Consider the following 18139-nt stretch of genomic DNA (forward strand, 5'->3'; position numbering starts at 1 on the left):
TTCGCTTTAGAATCTTTTTAGTTGCGTTTCTGAGTTCTGGATGGTTAAATTACGTTTTATTTTTAAATGGTTTTAATGTGCTCAAAAGAGAAACGTTATACATAGAATTGCAAGAACTTTAGCATTTTTATAATCTCTTAGTAACATAATTGTTTTTAAAAGCAGCGTGTTGAGATTTAATAAAGCATGTACAGACAAAGGTTTTACTAAATTCTTGCTATAATTAGCTAGTATTTACTTATTTAATCTTCTTAAGCTACTTAACAACTAACAATGCAAACTATCTTTAGCGCATAGATAGATAAGTGATACTGGATAATGATGCGTGCAAAATGAATTAGATTTTAAATCAAGTCTAGCGTGTTACTATTATAGGATGGGTTCTTTACTACCGAATAAGCTAGCTATTGAGAAACTTTGTATGAAAACCTGATTAGCGCCCCTAGCGGATGAAGGAGATTCTAATTAACTAAAAAACTAAAATTTGAAATGTCAAATACTCGATACTTGTTAGTACCGACTGTAGAGAACAGCGCTAAAGCTGTGACTAGCCTTACAAATGCATTGTAACCAAACAAACGTAAACACAGACAGTCCATAGGTACCAGGCGAGCAGGCGACACAAGGAAGTAACAAACTAACGCTAACTGTAGCTCTAACGCCTAACTCACGTATACAACGATGTGCTTTTGACAATCCCGTCTCAGTGCCTTCCACATCGACTAACTTTGCAATCAGGTTGTCTGCATTGTGGAGGGTGTGATGTAGACGAATGATTACGGATGTCTGGGCTGTAAATACGAATGTTGATAATCTGTAGTACAGTTGAGGATTAACACATATTAATTGATGGTGTCTTAATATAAAACTATGTTATTTTAACTTTTACTCCGCCTGCTTAGAATAAATGTTGTTTAATCCCTTTTATGTATACAATATATAACTATGTTAAGCATACATTATACCTCGTTCATAATCGGTGAGAACTTAGAAGGCAGAACAACACCGCGTTTTTCTACCATAAACCGGCTAATACATATAAGTGAAATTCTGAGTGCTGATGAAACAATTTTTTAAGGCATTTTTAATGTCAAGCTATCGATGCTATGCGTACCGAGTAAAGTAAATCGCGATACTGGTCATGGTTTTACTGTGTCGAACAAATGGCGATCTTTGAGTTCTTAACAGTACATAACTACATACTACGTATTTCAGGAATGAAATCGTTTTACACACGTCTTCAGTGTAGTGACTTTATTTACAAGAATGCGTCGCGGTGTACTCGCTAATGAGAGCTTCCATATGAATCAAATATGACGCTTTGATTTCTCAACCGAAGTACAAAGCTTTGGTGTATGCTGTGAGTTTAGGTGTCAGTGAGAGCGATTAGCGATTTAATAGAAGCAAGTGGAAATTAAAAATATTGCGTGTCACTTTTTTAGTTTTATTCTGCGAATGGTTTTGGATGTATTCGCTATGTTGTTGCCTTTGTATGAAGTAAATTTCCAACAAGGATTTAAAAACTTCCGTCGAGATGAAAACCTCCTCCTTTTTAAAGTCGGTTGAAATTGATGTTTAACCTGCACATTTTTTTAGTTTCACCATAGACTTATTATTTTTGTGTTTATGTCAATGAAGATTTCTGCGATAAAATATTTGTTTATAGTTCGGGAATTCTATTTATACCAAATATATTCCTGGTATTACGCGTATATTACCTCTAGGCTTATTTATTACCAATTAATTACTCTCATAAATCATACCAATGTGTTCAAATAGCTAAATTATGTTATAAGTGCCTGATAATTTGGTTTGGACGACAGCCAACGAACATAGTTTAGATAGATATTTGTGCTGAACTAACATTCTATCCACTTTTAAGTATATGTAAGTTTCAGATAGTTTAACGAGTGGAATATTCCCAGCCTTTTTTCATACAGCTCCTGTTACTTTATCTATCAAATATTTTATCTAGAACTTAACCGAAAGTCGTATAACTTGTTTTTAATTGTTACAATAAAATTTATTCGCATATCAAGAGATTCATGGTTGTAAATGGTAACGCCGGGAGGCGACGCCCTAGAAATACATACACAGACCACATCAGTGATGTTTTGGAAAATGATCAGGTGCGTAGTACTTGTAGCCGGCTGTCCTGTAAGACAAGATGTATGGATGTTGAATGTTGATTGAAGCAAAGGAAGTTTATAAGGATCGTACTAAGTGGCATTCTTTGGTCTCTGCCTTCCTCTATATAAAAGATGTGATATTATGTATATATTATGTTGTATCAAGCGTTTTAATCGCTTATCGCTAATCGCTTACAATAGGACCTATGCTTATGTATTTACTCTGTGATTATTAGTGCGAGCATTGTATGTTTGTATGTACAATGGTATATATGCGTTAACAAAGCACCGTGACCACAATTATTTGACTTGCTCGAGGACCACGAGCATTGATTAATTAAATATCTGTTGCCTGTTGTCGTTGTTATGTAGGATGTAAATAACTTGTGATAAAGTTGTTATATAAAGGTATCTGTGATGCAGTGGTAAAGTCAATCATTATACTGCAATTCGTGTTGATATTCAAAGGTGCACAGTGGTTTAAATAGTCATCTCTTTACAATTATTGTGGTAAAGGCGTTTCATTCCAACACAGAATAAATATTTCTACAGAAATGTTGCGATTTGAAACGCGTCATGAGAGTTTAGTTCCCATACGAAACAAATATTCTTGCCAACCCGACAAAAATCTGTTGTTATGAATCGTCGTTAAAAAGTTAAAGCAGAATTAATTTCTTTTATTAATTAATTTTGAAGAAAAAATATTATAAGCAGTAGAACACACCCCATCTTTAAATAAAAGGATCAGGGTTAAGTTTTTGTTGAGACGCCCATAGCCAGTTGCGCTCATCGGTCGGTAAACGATCTGTGGGTTAAGCAACCGTTGGCGCGGTCATTCCACAGATGGGTGACCGCATAGTGGTATTTGATCAGGGCGTCTCCGTGCTTCGGAGGGCACGTGAAAAGTCGGTCCCGGTTGTTGTCAATTAAGATAACAGTCGTTAAGCCACGTCAAAGGCCTTCAGGCGGCTTGAATAACTTTGACACTAGGTTAACCAAAATACCAGACTAACCATACGACAAGAAGAAGTTTACTACTTTAAAGATACTAAATAGTATTTGGTAGTCAATGATTTTTCAATTAACTTAACGTTACCCTTATTTGTTATTTATTCAGTCCATTCATTCGTATTAAATAATTAAACTCGCATTTTAAAGTTTGCTCATGATCTAGCATAAACTAGTCTACCGTAGTTTTTGGAAAGTCAACTTTAATAATATAGTAGTAAAGTTTATTAATCATAAAATATTCAGTGTAGTTAGCCCTGAACAAACTAAAGTGCTTTAGTTTGTTTGGGACTAACTAAATATAACTTACCTGTTGAATTCACAGAAATAAATTAGGTATTATTTTAATTATTTATCTTACTTTTGTATGAAAAAGATGATTGATGCAGTTGTAAAAGAAGATATCGTGAGGGGTCTTTGCAGACTTGGGAGTTTTTTGTGGTAAATTTTTGAAGACAGACATAATTACTATAATTGCAACGTGATAAACTAGGTTTCACATTTTATACTGATATCAAAGTACAACCAGTCCCGAAACAACTATTTGTGGATCGCACAAATAAATTGTTCCGTGTGAAAATCGAAACTCCAACCTCCGGACGACATAGCAGCGGCATGGTCTCCTCAACTACTGCGCTACGGAGGCAGTCTGTAACCAATCATTCCAAGGCACAACTCCTGCACCGAAAACTAATAATAGCAGCAAATCAATTACATGTGCAGTCTTATTAATATGTACATATATTGAATTTAATCTCAACGCAATCAATATACACAGTAGAAGCGCTTACAATAGCTTACATACAGTCGATTGCACCGCTCTACCAAATGCATAGTAAACCGAGACTGTCTGAAACATACGCCAAGTTGCAAGCGAACCTTGCCAACAACTCATTTAAGTCGCGGAACCTTCTCGAATGAGTGTCACTTTGAAACTCGAAGCACAATCAGTTAGTAGACGAACTTGAAAAATTGGCAAATTATCTGTAGTCATGTTATCTTGATGCAATATTTTTTGAGTACTTGCATTACTTTAATAGGATTTTACACGCGTAAAATACTATACTATATATAAAGTATTTTAACCTTACGAATTTTATTTATGTGTTTATAAATTTTACCAGAAAAAAATATTTCAGTTCGAAATCTCAACTCATAATAATGTTTTTTTAGAAACTCCAATACTCAAAGACGTTAAAACTAAGCGGCCACCCATCTTTAGACTGTCCGCGCTAACGATGATTAACTCCTCGGTTGTGTACTCGCAAGCGAAACTAGTTATAAAATACTAGCTGACAAAACCGGTTTGTTGTGACATTATATACTTATGTGCTGTTAAAAACTTGTATACAAATAATATCTAACAGGAAAATAGTTTGTTGAAGGTTTTTTTTTATTTGAAATTGCTGTTAGGTATATGGTATTTCCAAGACGTCAACAAGAATAAAAAATAAACAAACTTAACGTGGAAATGATTTATATTTGGGTTTTGTCGTTTGTAGTGGTATTTCCTGCAAGGGTTTTCCCGAATTTTAAATGATTTTGTTGCGATAAGTATTCTTGAGTGAGTTGCCAATACCGGCTAGAATAGTTCTAAGAATATACTTCGTAATTTACGACTTGAGCGAAAAGAAACCGGTTCGTAAGCAAAACTAACATTATACTAATATTTGCAGAACGGTGTGAAGGTTCATAGCTCTTTCTACAAAAAGCCTCTGGATGGCTTTTAATAATTTGACATAAAGATAGTTTATATCCTTGATTAACACATAGACTTTTAACAACCAAGTTGTGCCATACAGGCGAAGTAGCATTTCTCAGGTGGTCAGTAATATACAGGTAAACTAAAAGAAACAGCCTGCTTATAGTTTAAGATATTTAAAAACGAGAAAATAAAACATGTTTACATGATATATGCAAACATAAAAGAAGAAACAAATCTTAGTAGGGGTAATATAAGTGCAGAACAACTCCTATTGTTGACAAGTCGCCAAAAACAAGGTCTTATCAGGTCGCTTCAATGCGCTACTCGCTAGTTCTCAACTCATTCCGTTTGTTTCCATTGTTTTGTTTACAACTATCTTTGTAGAATATCGTGACACTGTGTGATTGTGAAGTTTAATTATTTCCAAAATGGACCTTATTTTTGCTTGCAGCTTTAGTCGCGTAATCCAGTACCGCGATTCTCTACCACTATCGACTACCGACAACCGGCTGGCTGTCGAAATTTTTTTGCAGTACATTCTAAATGTCAAACTCTCGATACTCGAAAGTACCGACTGTACAGAATCGTGCTACAGTTTGTGACCAGTAATAAAGTCTTATATTCTTTTTAAGATTTCAAACTATCGCGGTTTGTACACTTAATACAAAATTGTGTGTCTTAAAAAAGATGAGAATTTGACATGTACTCTATCATTTTGATATAATACATCAAAATCGCTTCAGCCTTATAAATAGCGTTATAGTAAACAAATTTAATATGCAAATAGACAGACAGTACGAAATTTGCTTCTATATCATAACTACTGGTACGGATAGCAAGGTAGTAAGGATTAGGAAACTCTAATGCCACCAAAAACATTCTGTAAAAACCTCAAGTCTCGCCGTAAAAAGTTGTGAGATCTATATAATACCAAGTTGATTCCCGATGGCCAGGTCGGTCTATTTGTTTTAAAGGTATTTTTTTTTAATTGGCATGATAATAACATACGTAATAACTTAAGACAGAAGGTCCTTTAAGTAGAGACCAAAAAGATTAATCGACTTGGTATTATATAGATCTCACAACTTTTTACGGCGAGACTTGAGGTTTTTACAGAATGTTTTTGGTGGCATTTTATTTTCTACAGTAATAATAATTCATTAACTGCAAATGTAACCTTGTAATCGTTTACATTTATATGGGATTACAAAGTTATTGTTGCAGTTGGTGTATTTAGAAAACTGGACCGAAATTAGAAAATATTAAATTTTTCCCATGATGAAGACACTAAACCCTATTTGTATTCTAAATTTTAAGCTTCTAAGTCTGCTAGAAGTACCTTAGACTTTTGATGATCGGTGAGTCAGTGAGTCAGTGAATCAGTGAGTGACAAAATTCAAAATTTTAACAAGTTGTCATTCTTAAACTACTGGTTCAAATTGACTGAAATTTTGAATATACCGTGTTTATACAATGACTAATTAGTTGCTGAAAATCCAGGCTTCTTGTTTTATCCACAACGAAATTATAGGGGTGTCAAAAATAGCCCGAATTGCTTCGAGAAAAGGATGTTACGGCCGTGCCGCTTTTTTTTTGCTCGACTTGCGGGGGCACTTCCGTGCCCCCAGATATTCTCTCCATAATTTCTAGAATCATTAACTTAGTTCTACGATAAAGTAGAATAAAGCCAAAATATTATAATGAAATATCCGTAATACCTAGTTAGCTTCGAACACAGTGCTTCGGTTTGTTCGGGACTAACTAAATATGGCTTTCAACTTACCTGTTGAAGCCGCTGAAATATTTCAGAATTTGAATTAGTCTATCTATTTAAATAGAGTTAAATTCCTGATGATTATGAGAAGGGTATATACCTATATCTGGCGGCGTAAATCGATTGAAATGGAGTATATGACGAGATACTAGAAAAAATCTTGTCTGTATGAAATATAGGTATATCGCTAATGCTTTGCTAAATATCTTTAATTAAATCATTCTTCATTCAAATTATAAGGACACAACATATGTATGACTCAACTATCAAGAATAATGAGTAAAGGAGTAAAGAGAAAAAAGAGTTTAATTTGACTAATATATAGTCGAATACAATTATATTGTATGATCGTTATAGAAAACGATATTTCCACGGATTGTGGAAAATGGCGTTCTTTAGTTAGCCTTTAATTTGACCATAGAAACAACATGCCACCAATTATTATTGTTGTATTTCATAAAATAAAATGCTGGCGATATGTGTAGCTTTAATTAGACGCCAATCAAATTGTGAACAAAAACCATATCGCTAATTAAGAAAATGATATCCGTTTAAACTATTGAAAATAAAATGTGAATATATAAATAACTTCGTGAATGTCAGAGACGAAATAAATACCAATAAAAAGGATTAAATATAAGAGAAGATTATTTCATCAAGTTTTTCCGAAAAAAATAAAGAAAACAATATAGCTATAATTTGGATATTCTACTTCTATCGAGGTCCACTCAAAAAGTATTTCATGAGAAATACTTTTTGAGTAAAGTTGAAATTGTGTTATGAATCGGGAAGGCTTAAAAACTTTGGGAGCTTGAATCTCGATTGCTCTTTTACTTAATTGTGTGAATAGAGTGGCGATCTTAAATAAATTGAGACTTCTACCAAGACAATATACTCTTAGCATCTGACTAATATTATAAATACGAAAGTTTGGATATTTTAATGTTTGTAACTTATCACATAGATAGTTTAAAGCTGGGATAAATATATGGGCAATTTTTTATCTCGGAGTATCTTTACACGCGGACGAAGTCGCGAGTGAAATCTAGTTATGCTCATCATAAATTTTCGTATAGGAAATCAATGCAAGTTGAAATGTCATGCTGACATTTGGACGATAGCATTATGCAACAAAAGTTCAAGATCAATATTAAAAATGCATATTTAACACACAAATAATTTACCACTTTATTAAATTAGTCTGTATAAGTTGGTTTTGTGACAGCGGCGGCCATTATGCAGGTGTAAGTTTCTGCGTCGAACAGCGCGAAAAGGAATGGTTTGTTCGCTATAAAGTCTTGAACGAATATAGAGTCGAAACCTAGGATGTCTACGTCGGGATATTCTTCTTCAGGGGCTGATGGTGTCAGGCCAGGCTGGTCCAAAGATAAGGTGGCTCGTTGCACGTAGTCACTTGGTAACGCGGCCGGGTCTGATAGGTTCCTGTGGTAAATTTTATCATTTTTAAGAAAAGAATATTTATTTTAAACTTTATATACTTTATATAGCGGTGCATGAAGGCGGACTTAATGCCAGGGATATGGTTGAGGTATTTTACTCGGTATTCTCTAGTTCGCGAGTAAGAAACTTTACAATCGAATTTATATTCTCTCTATGTACTCACATAATGGAAAATAGAGAGAAAATTATGACATTTGACAGATATGAAAATATAAAGGGTATCACTGTTCAAAAGGTTTTTGTCACAAGCAACTAATACAAAGCAAATTTTTATCGAACAAGATTCACAATCTCCATCGCAATTAAAACATAATAATACAGGTTTGTATATTATTAAATTTTATAGACGGATTTTTAGATAATGGTAAGAAAATAAACAAACTCGACAACATTGCGTCAAGGTTAAAACATTAGGTCATCACACTCACATAAAAAAACTAAAAAAAGTTGCTTACCCAGTCCATTTTGGATCTGTCCATAGTTTATCCACTTCATAACCGTCCAAAATATTTTTTATATTGGTCTCTGAAGTCAAAGTTATTTTGGGTAGAGAGATACTTATAATTTCACTCAGTCGACAATCCTGCAAGAACTCATCTACGACTGACGGTTTAATGCTCTTTACAGAGTTTTGCACAGGACCATTGCCTTGTATCATACCGAAGACCATACGATAACGGTCATTTTCTCCTACAGGCAATTCTATCGCTAACGTATTCACACTCCTGACATACGCCATCCTTACTCGTCTTTTGACCGTCATGAGATCAACCGAACCTATTTTCTCTCCAGCCTGACTATAGAACGGAGCCCGTTCTTCGACGGCATCTTCAAAAGCAGTTCCCCAAAGTCCTTGGTAATCCACTGCATCAAGTAACACGGAATTTCCTCTTATATCAAAGTTGTTCAACTGCGCAGAACTTATTCTTCTCATTTCTTTCAGTGAAGTTCCAGGGTCTGCTCTCAAAGGTGCAGAGACGATATTGATCAGAGAATTTTGTGTGATGAAGTCGTAACATACTGGATTTATTTGCACTCCATCTCGTAAGACTAACAACCGCGTGCTTACAACAGAAACATCATTGCTGGAACTGAATCGTCCAGTCGCTAGCTTATAGAACTTTATCCGTTCACAAGGATCTCTAGGTAGTTCAAGTAATTCTAGTAATGCTTCTTGTTCAGTTGCTTCAGCGCCTTCTGCAATCGTGGCTAGAGTGATCCAGGCTGATAACGGAGACAACACATACTGGTTGCTATTTTGGAAGAACCCTCTCTTAAATGTTTTAACTAAAAAGCTGTGTAAAGCCGCACGGAACTCTTGTAAAGTTTCTTTAGAAATTTCTTCGTCGTTTTCACATGATTGCAGTCCAGTTGACACGGCTTGAGAATTAACATTTATTATAATACCACATAACACTATCACAACAAAAGTCTTCATTTTGAAACACGAACAAACGTCCAGCTATATTATAAAGCGGTGAACTACTGCAGTGATTTACATTTTTAATTTTATTTTATAGGTCATAGATGTATAAAATATCGATAAAAGCCTGTTGTTATAAGGAAAAAACAAGTTCCGTGTCATCCTTGATCGTTGACGTAACGTGTTGATACAAAATTCCGAATTATGAATGTCGTTTCTATCGTTTTGCTAGAAATTTAAATTGCAACACTGCATTTGTGTAGTAGAGTGCAGAAGGCCTTATCATTGCATAATTACAAGTCAATGGCTTTTTTATAGCTGTTATTCACTGTAAAGGATTAAAGACGTCGTAGGTTCAATGTCAGGGTATTATAAATTACTATTTAACCAACGTGACTCCGCTTGCATGCAATCCAATTTAGGTAAAAGAAGTTTATATTTGACTCTGGTCAGTCAGGGTCGTCCACTATCAGCATACTCAATTTCATCAAAATCGGTGCAACTGGTTGCTATGGCAGTCATAAACGTGTAACAGACAAACTTAAACATATTCAAATGGATAAATTTTAATATGTTTTCTATTTTGTAAGTATTTTCAAAATAATTCTCATTTTTACTTTGAAGACGTTAAACAAGTTTTCTTTTTATTTCCAACAGTGGTTTTACCGCCCAGATGATTCCATAGAACAGATAGGAAAGAATTACGAGAATTTAAGCTGTATTTTTCGAATAATTTAATATATTTTTTAGAATTTTGCAGTTGAAGTGTTGCCTTTTAATTTTGTTTTTCACGAAACAGAAGTTTTTAGTTGGAATTTCATATTATAAATTCTAGGAAAATTATATTTTATGAAGTTTTACAACAGCTTGTAAATATCAAACAATTTATGGGAGTTTTGAGGTTCACTCACTAGGAAAAACCCAAAGTAAATTAACGAATATCTTACTCATACATCATAATAAAACGAGAATATTTATGACCAATACCTACTACACTCCATTCGTAGTTGTGTACTGACTAGAGTTCACGAAGCAGTAGCTCCATCTCGTTCTATCCAAGCCGAAAGGACTGAGAGAGATATAATATATAGCTTCTAAAAACAGTATGATCGATGTGCAAATAATATACTCATAATAAATAAAGCTGACGTCATCATACTCAAGCATCACGGAACTTGTTTCTTTAGCACATATCATCTGTATACTCTACTAACGCCCGCCCGCAACTTTGTCTGCGTGGATTTTAGTATCAAGCTCCACCCTTGTTTAGTAATAGCGTGATGTTAAATTGCTAATATTCTTCCTCAAATGGACAACACAAAAATAATTTTCAACTTCTATACCGCAGTCTTACCGACGGGTATCGCGTTCTAAACCAGGTAACTGGGTTGTGGAGGTCCGGTAAGTAGACGCTCCATATAAAATACTGGTATTCAGCTGCAGTCGGTGAGACTGGAAGCCGACTCCAACAAAGTTGGAAGAAAGGCTAAGCTGATGATGATACTGCAGGTCCTGAGATAAGCACGTTCAAACAAACAAACTTTACATTTGTATATTACTGGTTAAAGATAATGATAAAATGATTGGTTTAGTAGATACTGCTATATACTAAAGTAAAAACCAAAGGCATATTAGTTGTACATCGTTACGTAACTGTACTCAGACGTGTTTAAAATGAAGTTATTAGTTTTAAATCTTGCAGTATGTGTCGTCACAGCAAAAGTTGCAAGAGCCACAGAAGTGTTATCATGTGATTTTGATAAAGAACTAATTCGGAAATACCGGAATGCAGTGGACAGTTTCAACGCTCATCTCTCCAAAAATGTATATGAACAGAATAACCACTTTGTTTATTCACCACTATCAATTTGGATCGTACTGGCCACTATCGCAGAAGGCACAACAGAAGCTAAACAAGAAAAGTTATTGCAACTACTAGGGCTGCCGAAAGATCCATGCCATCGGAACAAGTTCTACCAGCTAGCAGTCAGTCGGTTTACTTCAAATAATGACGCTTCTATTCTTAGTACTCGTTTATTAGCTATTGATAACCATGTAACTATCAATCCAGTATTTGAAGAGAACATTTCTAAACATTCCCTACTTCAAGTAGTGTCGGAACCATTAAAAGAAGATCCTAAAAAAGCTTTGGAGAATTTGAAACAAATGACATCAGCTGATTTGTCACATCTGGACATGAGTGGGAACTCCGTTCTCCTTGATAAAGTAGACTTTGAAGGTCTTTGGAGCACAGCATTTGAAGATGCCATAGAAGAACGTGCACCATTTTACAGTGTTACTGCAGAAAGACTAGGATCAGTTGATTTTATGAGAGTGAAACGGCGAGTGAGGATGGGATACATTCCAAGTATGGATACTGTAGGTATTGAATTGGCTGTAGGGAAAAACGACAGCTATCGAATCGTGTTTGGTATAATTCCGGAGACTCAAAATGTACAAACATCTCCTAATTTAATTGATGGTTCAAATATAGATGAGTTCTTAAGAAATGCCGAAGAAAGTTATTTTATAAACATCGCTATACCTCGTATGAATTTGACCTCAGAGATTAATGTAAAGAAGCTATTGGACGGTCTTGGTGTTGATAATTTATGGACTGAGTCTACATGGACTAGGTAAGTTAAAAATAATTTTGTTTATATCTGAATGGTGATTAGTATTTTTAGAATTGAAGATATATTCGATCTTAACTATTCAGACAGATTATATAACCGTGACGAAATGTCAGAGAACGAGTAGATAATTATGCAAATTAAAAATATTATTCCGGTATCTAACTAAAAACATAATATAAAATGTATTTGATGGCTTAATCGGATTTGGTACATTAAAGGATTAAATCGAATTAAGCCATATGCATACTTTTTTCACGTATGTAATAAAATTTATATAAAACACTAATATTTTTACCTTTAGATTTTACAACGAAAAGATACAAGCAGTCGAAATGATAACCAAAGGTTGACTGCTAAAAAACGCCTTGATGCATTAATCCCCGGTACATGCATCAAGGCGGCCACATTTAGCGGTAGTTTATCTATACAATAGCGTTTAAACTCATACAAAAAAACGCTATTGAAAAGATAAACTACTGCTTAACGTACTCAGAAACCGGGTATAAGTCCGCCTATTTACCACTACTACTAAAGCTTAAAGAAATAAATAATGTTCTTCCTTTCGAAGTCGGTAAACAAACAAATTTTCCACAGAAACATATCAGAACCAGCTGCCTTACCAAGTGACTTCGTACAACGAGCAACTCTATCACTGAACCAGGCTGGTCTCAAACCTCCTCCACCGATAGAACCGCCCTCCAACTTGGACGTGATAGGCTTTGACCCCAGATATTCAGAGTTCATTGCCAATAGACCGTTCGTGTTCGGATTGTTTGACGCGGAGACGTACACTTGTATCATGGCTGCAGCTTTTATGACACCTACTTATGTGGATTAACTGTTTTTAAATAAATAAAGATAAAATCCTTTATTGTCTTATCTTTTGATTCTAAGGTCTAAAAGACTAGCATCATCTTGTAAAACTCGGTGCTAAGAATCCACGGTTTTTTTAAGACAAACTCTCCAAGAAATTAACAATGCTTGCCTCATGGGGATTTAACCAAACATACAAATATCAGACACAAAAAAGAAAGATCGCAACGAATTGTGGATCACACAAATATAAGCCAAAACGTAAGGCATTCTAAGATAAAATGCGTGTTCGCGTTGATTCCAGTATTCTATTATATCGTAGGTACTTATTAAAACAGGAATAAAAAATACATATAACAAAAACACGCTTATACGTATTCAAATGACAATTTAACTAAATAAATGGCACATTAAAATAATTGATCTTGTTATTGATCCCGACCTTTTAATAAAATCTGTAAGACATAAATCTGATACACATATTATTTTTATTTTGTTGCACCACAAAAATGCAATTTATTAGTTTGTTTGGTGGATTTCTGTTATTTTTAGTCTCAATATTATATTCAAATCTATACTAATATTATAAAGCTGAAGAGTTTGTTTGTTTGTTTGAACGCGCTAATCTTAGGAACTACTGGTCCGATTTGAAAAATTATTTCAGTGTTAGATAGTCCATTTATCGAGGAAGGTTATAGGCTATATATCATCACGCTACTACCAATAGGAGCAGAGTACCAGTGAAAAATGTTACAAAAACGGGGAAAATTTTTAACGCTTATGTAACGCAAGCGAAGTTGCGCGGGTCAGCTAGTGTAAAATAATCTTACGGCTGTACAAAAGGAATATCGTACAAATTTTGAGTGCTGCTGAAAAGTATATCTGTTGCTACAATACACGTTAAAGTGAGAAGGAGTGTCTATTGTCCTAGGTTCACGGCTGGTGGACGCTTACAAAGTTACGGTATTAGACCATCACTGACCCGCACTTATGCAGCTGACGGTAACCTGTCTGATACTGAACTTTTTGGGAGTACGTAAAACGATTAACTATAATCTAGTTAAACCATGAATGCTAAGGAATTTTGCTAAGTTGTCGGACTTAAGAGATGCTTAAAGTTGATCGACGTTTCTCCATTGAGTTATAAGTTGATTGTTGATTTGAAGTTGAGTTGATCAAGAATAAGAATATATTTATTTGCAAAAATGTGGACTCCCTACAAGGTGTTACTATTATTACTAATAGGTTACTACTGCAAGTAATCCCTCATTAACACACATTTATACAAGATTCTCATACTTCTATTATAGAGGATTCCTACAATTATAATATTAATTTCTATGTGTAGTTCTCTTTACGATGTTTTCCACGTTTTAATGTTGCGTAATTAATATGTTAATGACTATTACAAAACTGTAATTGCAAGTAATTAGAGGTAATTCAACTAACCTTTAATAACCTTTCTTATATTAGAAGCCACGTTTTAAACCGGTACATACTAGCTTTGGTCAGTGACATTGTCTGCATGAAAAGTATACTACCCTAAATCAAGTCATAAACTATCTTTGTATCAAAGTCTGTTTAGTAATGTAGGCTAGATCGAGTAACAAACATACAAGTTCTTATCTCAGTATCGAAATTATCGCATTTTAATATTAATATTGACGCTAGATTACTGGTAATAAGCGAAATATTCTGATTTTTTTGCGGCATCTATAACTGTCCTGTGTTTTTTTATATTGTCCCGTATAAGACATATTACTAATTAATTCACTAATGGCAAAACATTGTTTTATTTGGCATTTGTTTTTCGATACAAACATAATGGAAGGTCAGAAGCACATTAATGTTATAAAAGCCCTCTGTATGCTAATAAAATACAGTTGTGCTCTAACTATCTAAAATATGAGGTTCTTAATAGTGTTGTTGTTTATTACTTCATGTGCCTGCCAGACGGAGTTAGAAAAAGCGTACAAAGATCGATGCATTGACGAAAGATATGTGGTTCAAGCTTTCCGGGAAGCCTTCGATGATTTTACTGCAAAGTTGTACAAAGCAGCCTCTCCTAGAGGAAATTATCACTTAATTTTATCACCACATTCAACGTGGTTAACAATCGCAGCTGTTGCAGAAGGTACAGACCCAAGAACACAGAAGGAACTGTTCAAATTATTGAATTTACCTGACGATCTTTGCTCCCGAGAGAAGTTTTACCGACTGGCAACCACGCGAGTGTCTTCAACAAAATACGTCAGTGCTATCCATAACAGAGCATTAGTAATCGATGCTGGTGCAAGAATAAACCAAAACTGGTACAACTTGGTTCGAAGAAATTCATTGCTGCAAGTGATACAAGCTCCTATCAAGCGTGACCCAGTAACATCGACTCATATAATCCAGCAGGTTATTTCTTCAAACGTACATGGAGTTAATTTCCAAGGAAATTCAGTTTTATGCGACTATATGAACTACAACGGTCTTTGGACGACGGCTTTTAACGATGCTGTAGTCGAAAAAGCACCGTTTTATAATCCAGTGGGAAAACAAGTTGGTTTTGTGGACCTTATGAAAATGAGACGAAGGGTCAAAATTGGATACGTTAAAGGCCTGAATTGTAAAATTATACAGTTAGATATAGGTGTTAATGGAGAATACAGTATGATTTTTGCTGTTGTAGTGGGTAAAAATCCTAATGTAGAGCCTTCCATTCTGAACTTGAATAACCAGACGATGACCGAAGTGCTAGCTTCGTTACAGGACAGCTACTTGCCTATATATGTGGCGATCCCTCGGTTCGTAATCCATTCTGAGATTGATATGAAGGATATATTGGAAGATATGGGAGTTGAGAGCTTGTGGAAGAATCTCATTGTAACGAGGTTAGTAGTTGTTTTTATTTTTTTTTAACGTGTCCCTCTACTGGACAAAGGCTTCCCTTCTCTTCTTCTAAACCTAGAGCTTCTGTCTACAGTAACTGGGCTAATAGATATGGCTCATAATGCTATGATATAATCGAACTATTTTCCGTGGTCGGCTTCGGAAGCCTTTATTTGTCTGCTCCAAATATTTCAGTAGATTTATTCTGTTAATTTGAGCAGAGTACTGTTATTCAAAGGTCTCTCTGATTGATGATGTTTTAATTAAACTATTTCGAGATATAACGCAAATGATGCTGTATTTTGTAACTAAATTGAGTCATTTAGTAATTATACAATTAAAACAGTTATCGATGTGTAATGAGCGGATAATGATATAACCGGCAAATTGTTGCTGATTAATTTCATTAACTGCCGGTACTGAAACGATTCAACTTTTCCGGGAGTTCGTTTAATGTTTATTTCATTAATGAGGTTTAAAACTGTAAATTGCAGTTATAACGGATAATTAATGATTTCCAAAAATATATTCAAATTTGCTAGACATTTACAACTCTCGATTTTCGAAACAAAATAAAGTTACTTTGTATTGTTCCATTCACATTCCTGAGATTATTATTCGAATTAAAACTCAGAACAAATAAATCAATTATGTTGAGAAACTAAAAAACTAACAAAAAGACTACTACTACTAATTTAATCAGACGCTTTGATATTAAAAGCAATTTCACTATAACTGTAAACATTACCATAACACTAGGTACTTAAAAATACGTTATATTTACTAGTCTAGTCTACTGATAGAGCACAACTTAATAAATCTCAAACTATGAAAACCATGAGGGAAATACCTACCTACCAAAAAGTCCCTTGAAGCTTTGGTCATCGTACATTTACTTTTTCCCAGGCACATTTCAACGCCACCAGCGCAACCAAGCAGCTACATCCAACGAGCGACATTAACGATGAACAACGTTGGTGTACATCCACCGCCGTTTGAGTACCCCACATATCCCTTCGGCAATGAAGACGAGCAGTATTGGAACGAGTTTGTGGCGGATCGACCGTTCTTATTCGGACTGTTTGATTCTCAGACATATACTTGTTTAATGGCGACTTTGTATACTCAACCTACTTATTTTTTTTAAGTGTTTTTTTCATTGGTGAAAAAATTAATTTGTGAGACTTGAGTATTTTGTACTAAGACTGTAAGTCAGTCTAAAAATGACAGTTCTTTGCCTGTATTTGAAATTATTTCAACAGAACATGTAAAATATCAACGCAGAGTAAATTTGTATTAAATAGGGACATTTAATCAATGAAACATCCGTGAGGGAATTTTATCTTGCATGACAATGTCAATACCTGGTCATCGTTGTCAAAGCTATGAATTCTCTTGAGTAAGTCGAAAACCTTCGAGCAGGTTCATCAACTTTGATATTCAAGTAAAAAAAGGAAACTAAAAAAAACGTAAACACTACATCTTTGAGAATTTCTCACACAAATCTAACAAAACTATAAAAGATCAAGTTCTTTAAGTTAATACTCGTAAATATATTATATCTAGTACCTACCTACCACACGCAACACTATTTACAACTCCACTATTCCAACTAAAATTCATAATTAGTAACTTTGTAAATAAGCCTTATTTATGTGAACTAATATCATAATATATCAATTACTTTTTCCTTTTGTTTTCCTTACAAATTATTTATTTAGGTACCTTAACCTAAGTAGATCGTGTATTGATTTTAAATGCGATAAATAAGGTAATTTATTGTCTAACTTGTATGCAAATGCAACATAAACATTAGTATTTTAATAAATTGTCACTTAAAGTTGTTCCTTTTTATATCAGTAATTTCAAATACCTACATTTTGAGATCAACTACAAAACCAGTATCAGCAATATTTAGGCGAAGGTTCTGTCGCGAAAAAAGAAAATCTACTATGTACTTACCTCACTAATGACAGGTTTCCTTTTATGAGTCCCATGTCGTAATTTACAGTGGAAAACATGTACACAATTTTTCTGTAGGTACTTTATGTTTATCGAATAAAACCAAAAATCGCTTTACTGTTTAAAAGCATTATTACATCGCCATGAGAACAGCGTACTACTATTTTAAAAAGACTACAGACAAAGCAATCTAATTAGCACGTATCATAAATAATATTAACATATTAAAACACTTAGTGGCTAAAAAAACAAGGTCGTATTTTTCTGAATGCTGGAATTTATACGAATATAACCATTTTACCCTGCAGCCTACAACAATCGTTATAAATCGTCTGATTTTATACAAATTTA

The 18139-nt window shown here is 34.3% G+C and overlaps 3 protein-coding genes across 3 annotated transcripts in view; 2 read left to right on the top strand and 1 right to left on the bottom strand.

Moving 5' to 3' along the window:
• SP2353 (EGF like, fibronectin type III and laminin G domains protein pikachurin) overlaps positions 1–18139 on the top strand; it is a 198208-nt gene that overhangs the window by 75279 nt on the left and 104790 nt on the right. The window lies entirely within an intron of this gene.
• On the bottom strand, positions 7765–9560 carry LOC142983228 (serine protease inhibitor 77Ba-like). Its single transcript, XM_076130136.1, has 2 exons — positions 8533–9560; positions 7765–8059 (listed from the first exon to the last, which is right to left on the bottom strand). Exons 1-2 carry the CDS (start codon positions 9513–9515, stop codon positions 7813–7815), a joined length of 1230 nt encoding a protein of 409 aa, XP_075986251.1. The 5' UTR covers positions 9516–9560; the 3' UTR covers positions 7765–7812.
• LOC142983001 (uncharacterized) lies at positions 11175–17515 on the top strand. The gene is made up of 4 exons (XM_076129761.1): positions 11175–12136; positions 12731–12972; positions 14871–15828; positions 16733–17515. The coding sequence occupies exons 1-4, from the start codon at positions 11175–11177 to the stop codon at positions 16971–16973; spliced, it is 2403 nt and encodes an 800-aa protein (XP_075985876.1). The 3' UTR covers positions 16974–17515.

The sequence above is a fragment of the Anticarsia gemmatalis genome, chromosome 23, assembly GCF_050436995.1.
Source record: "Anticarsia gemmatalis isolate Benzon Research Colony breed Stoneville strain chromosome 23, ilAntGemm2 primary, whole genome shotgun sequence".
Classification (NCBI taxonomy): Eukaryota; Metazoa; Arthropoda; class Insecta; order Lepidoptera; family Erebidae; genus Anticarsia; species Anticarsia gemmatalis.

Excerpts from the sequence above, each read along its gene's own strand:
- LOC142983001 (XM_076129761.1), top strand. The coding sequence starts at position 11,175 with ATGAAGTTATTAGTTTTAAATCTTGCAGTATGTGTCGTCACAGCAAAA. Across the intron at positions 12,137-12,730 it reads ACTGAGTCTACATGGACTAG|AAACATATCAGAACCAGCTG; the intron begins GTAAGTTAAAAA and ends AATTTTCCACAG. Across the intron at positions 15,829-16,732 it reads AAGAATCTCATTGTAACGAG|GCACATTTCAACGCCACCAG; the intron begins GTTAGTAGTTGT and ends ACTTTTTCCCAG.
- LOC142983228 (XM_076130136.1), bottom strand. The coding sequence starts at position 9,515 with ATGAAGACTTTTGTTGTGATAGTGTTATGTGGTATTATAATAAATGTT. Across the intron at positions 8,060-8,532 it reads ACAGATCCAAAATGGACTGG|GAACCTATCAGACCCGGCCG; the intron begins GTAAGCAACTTT and ends AATTTACCACAG.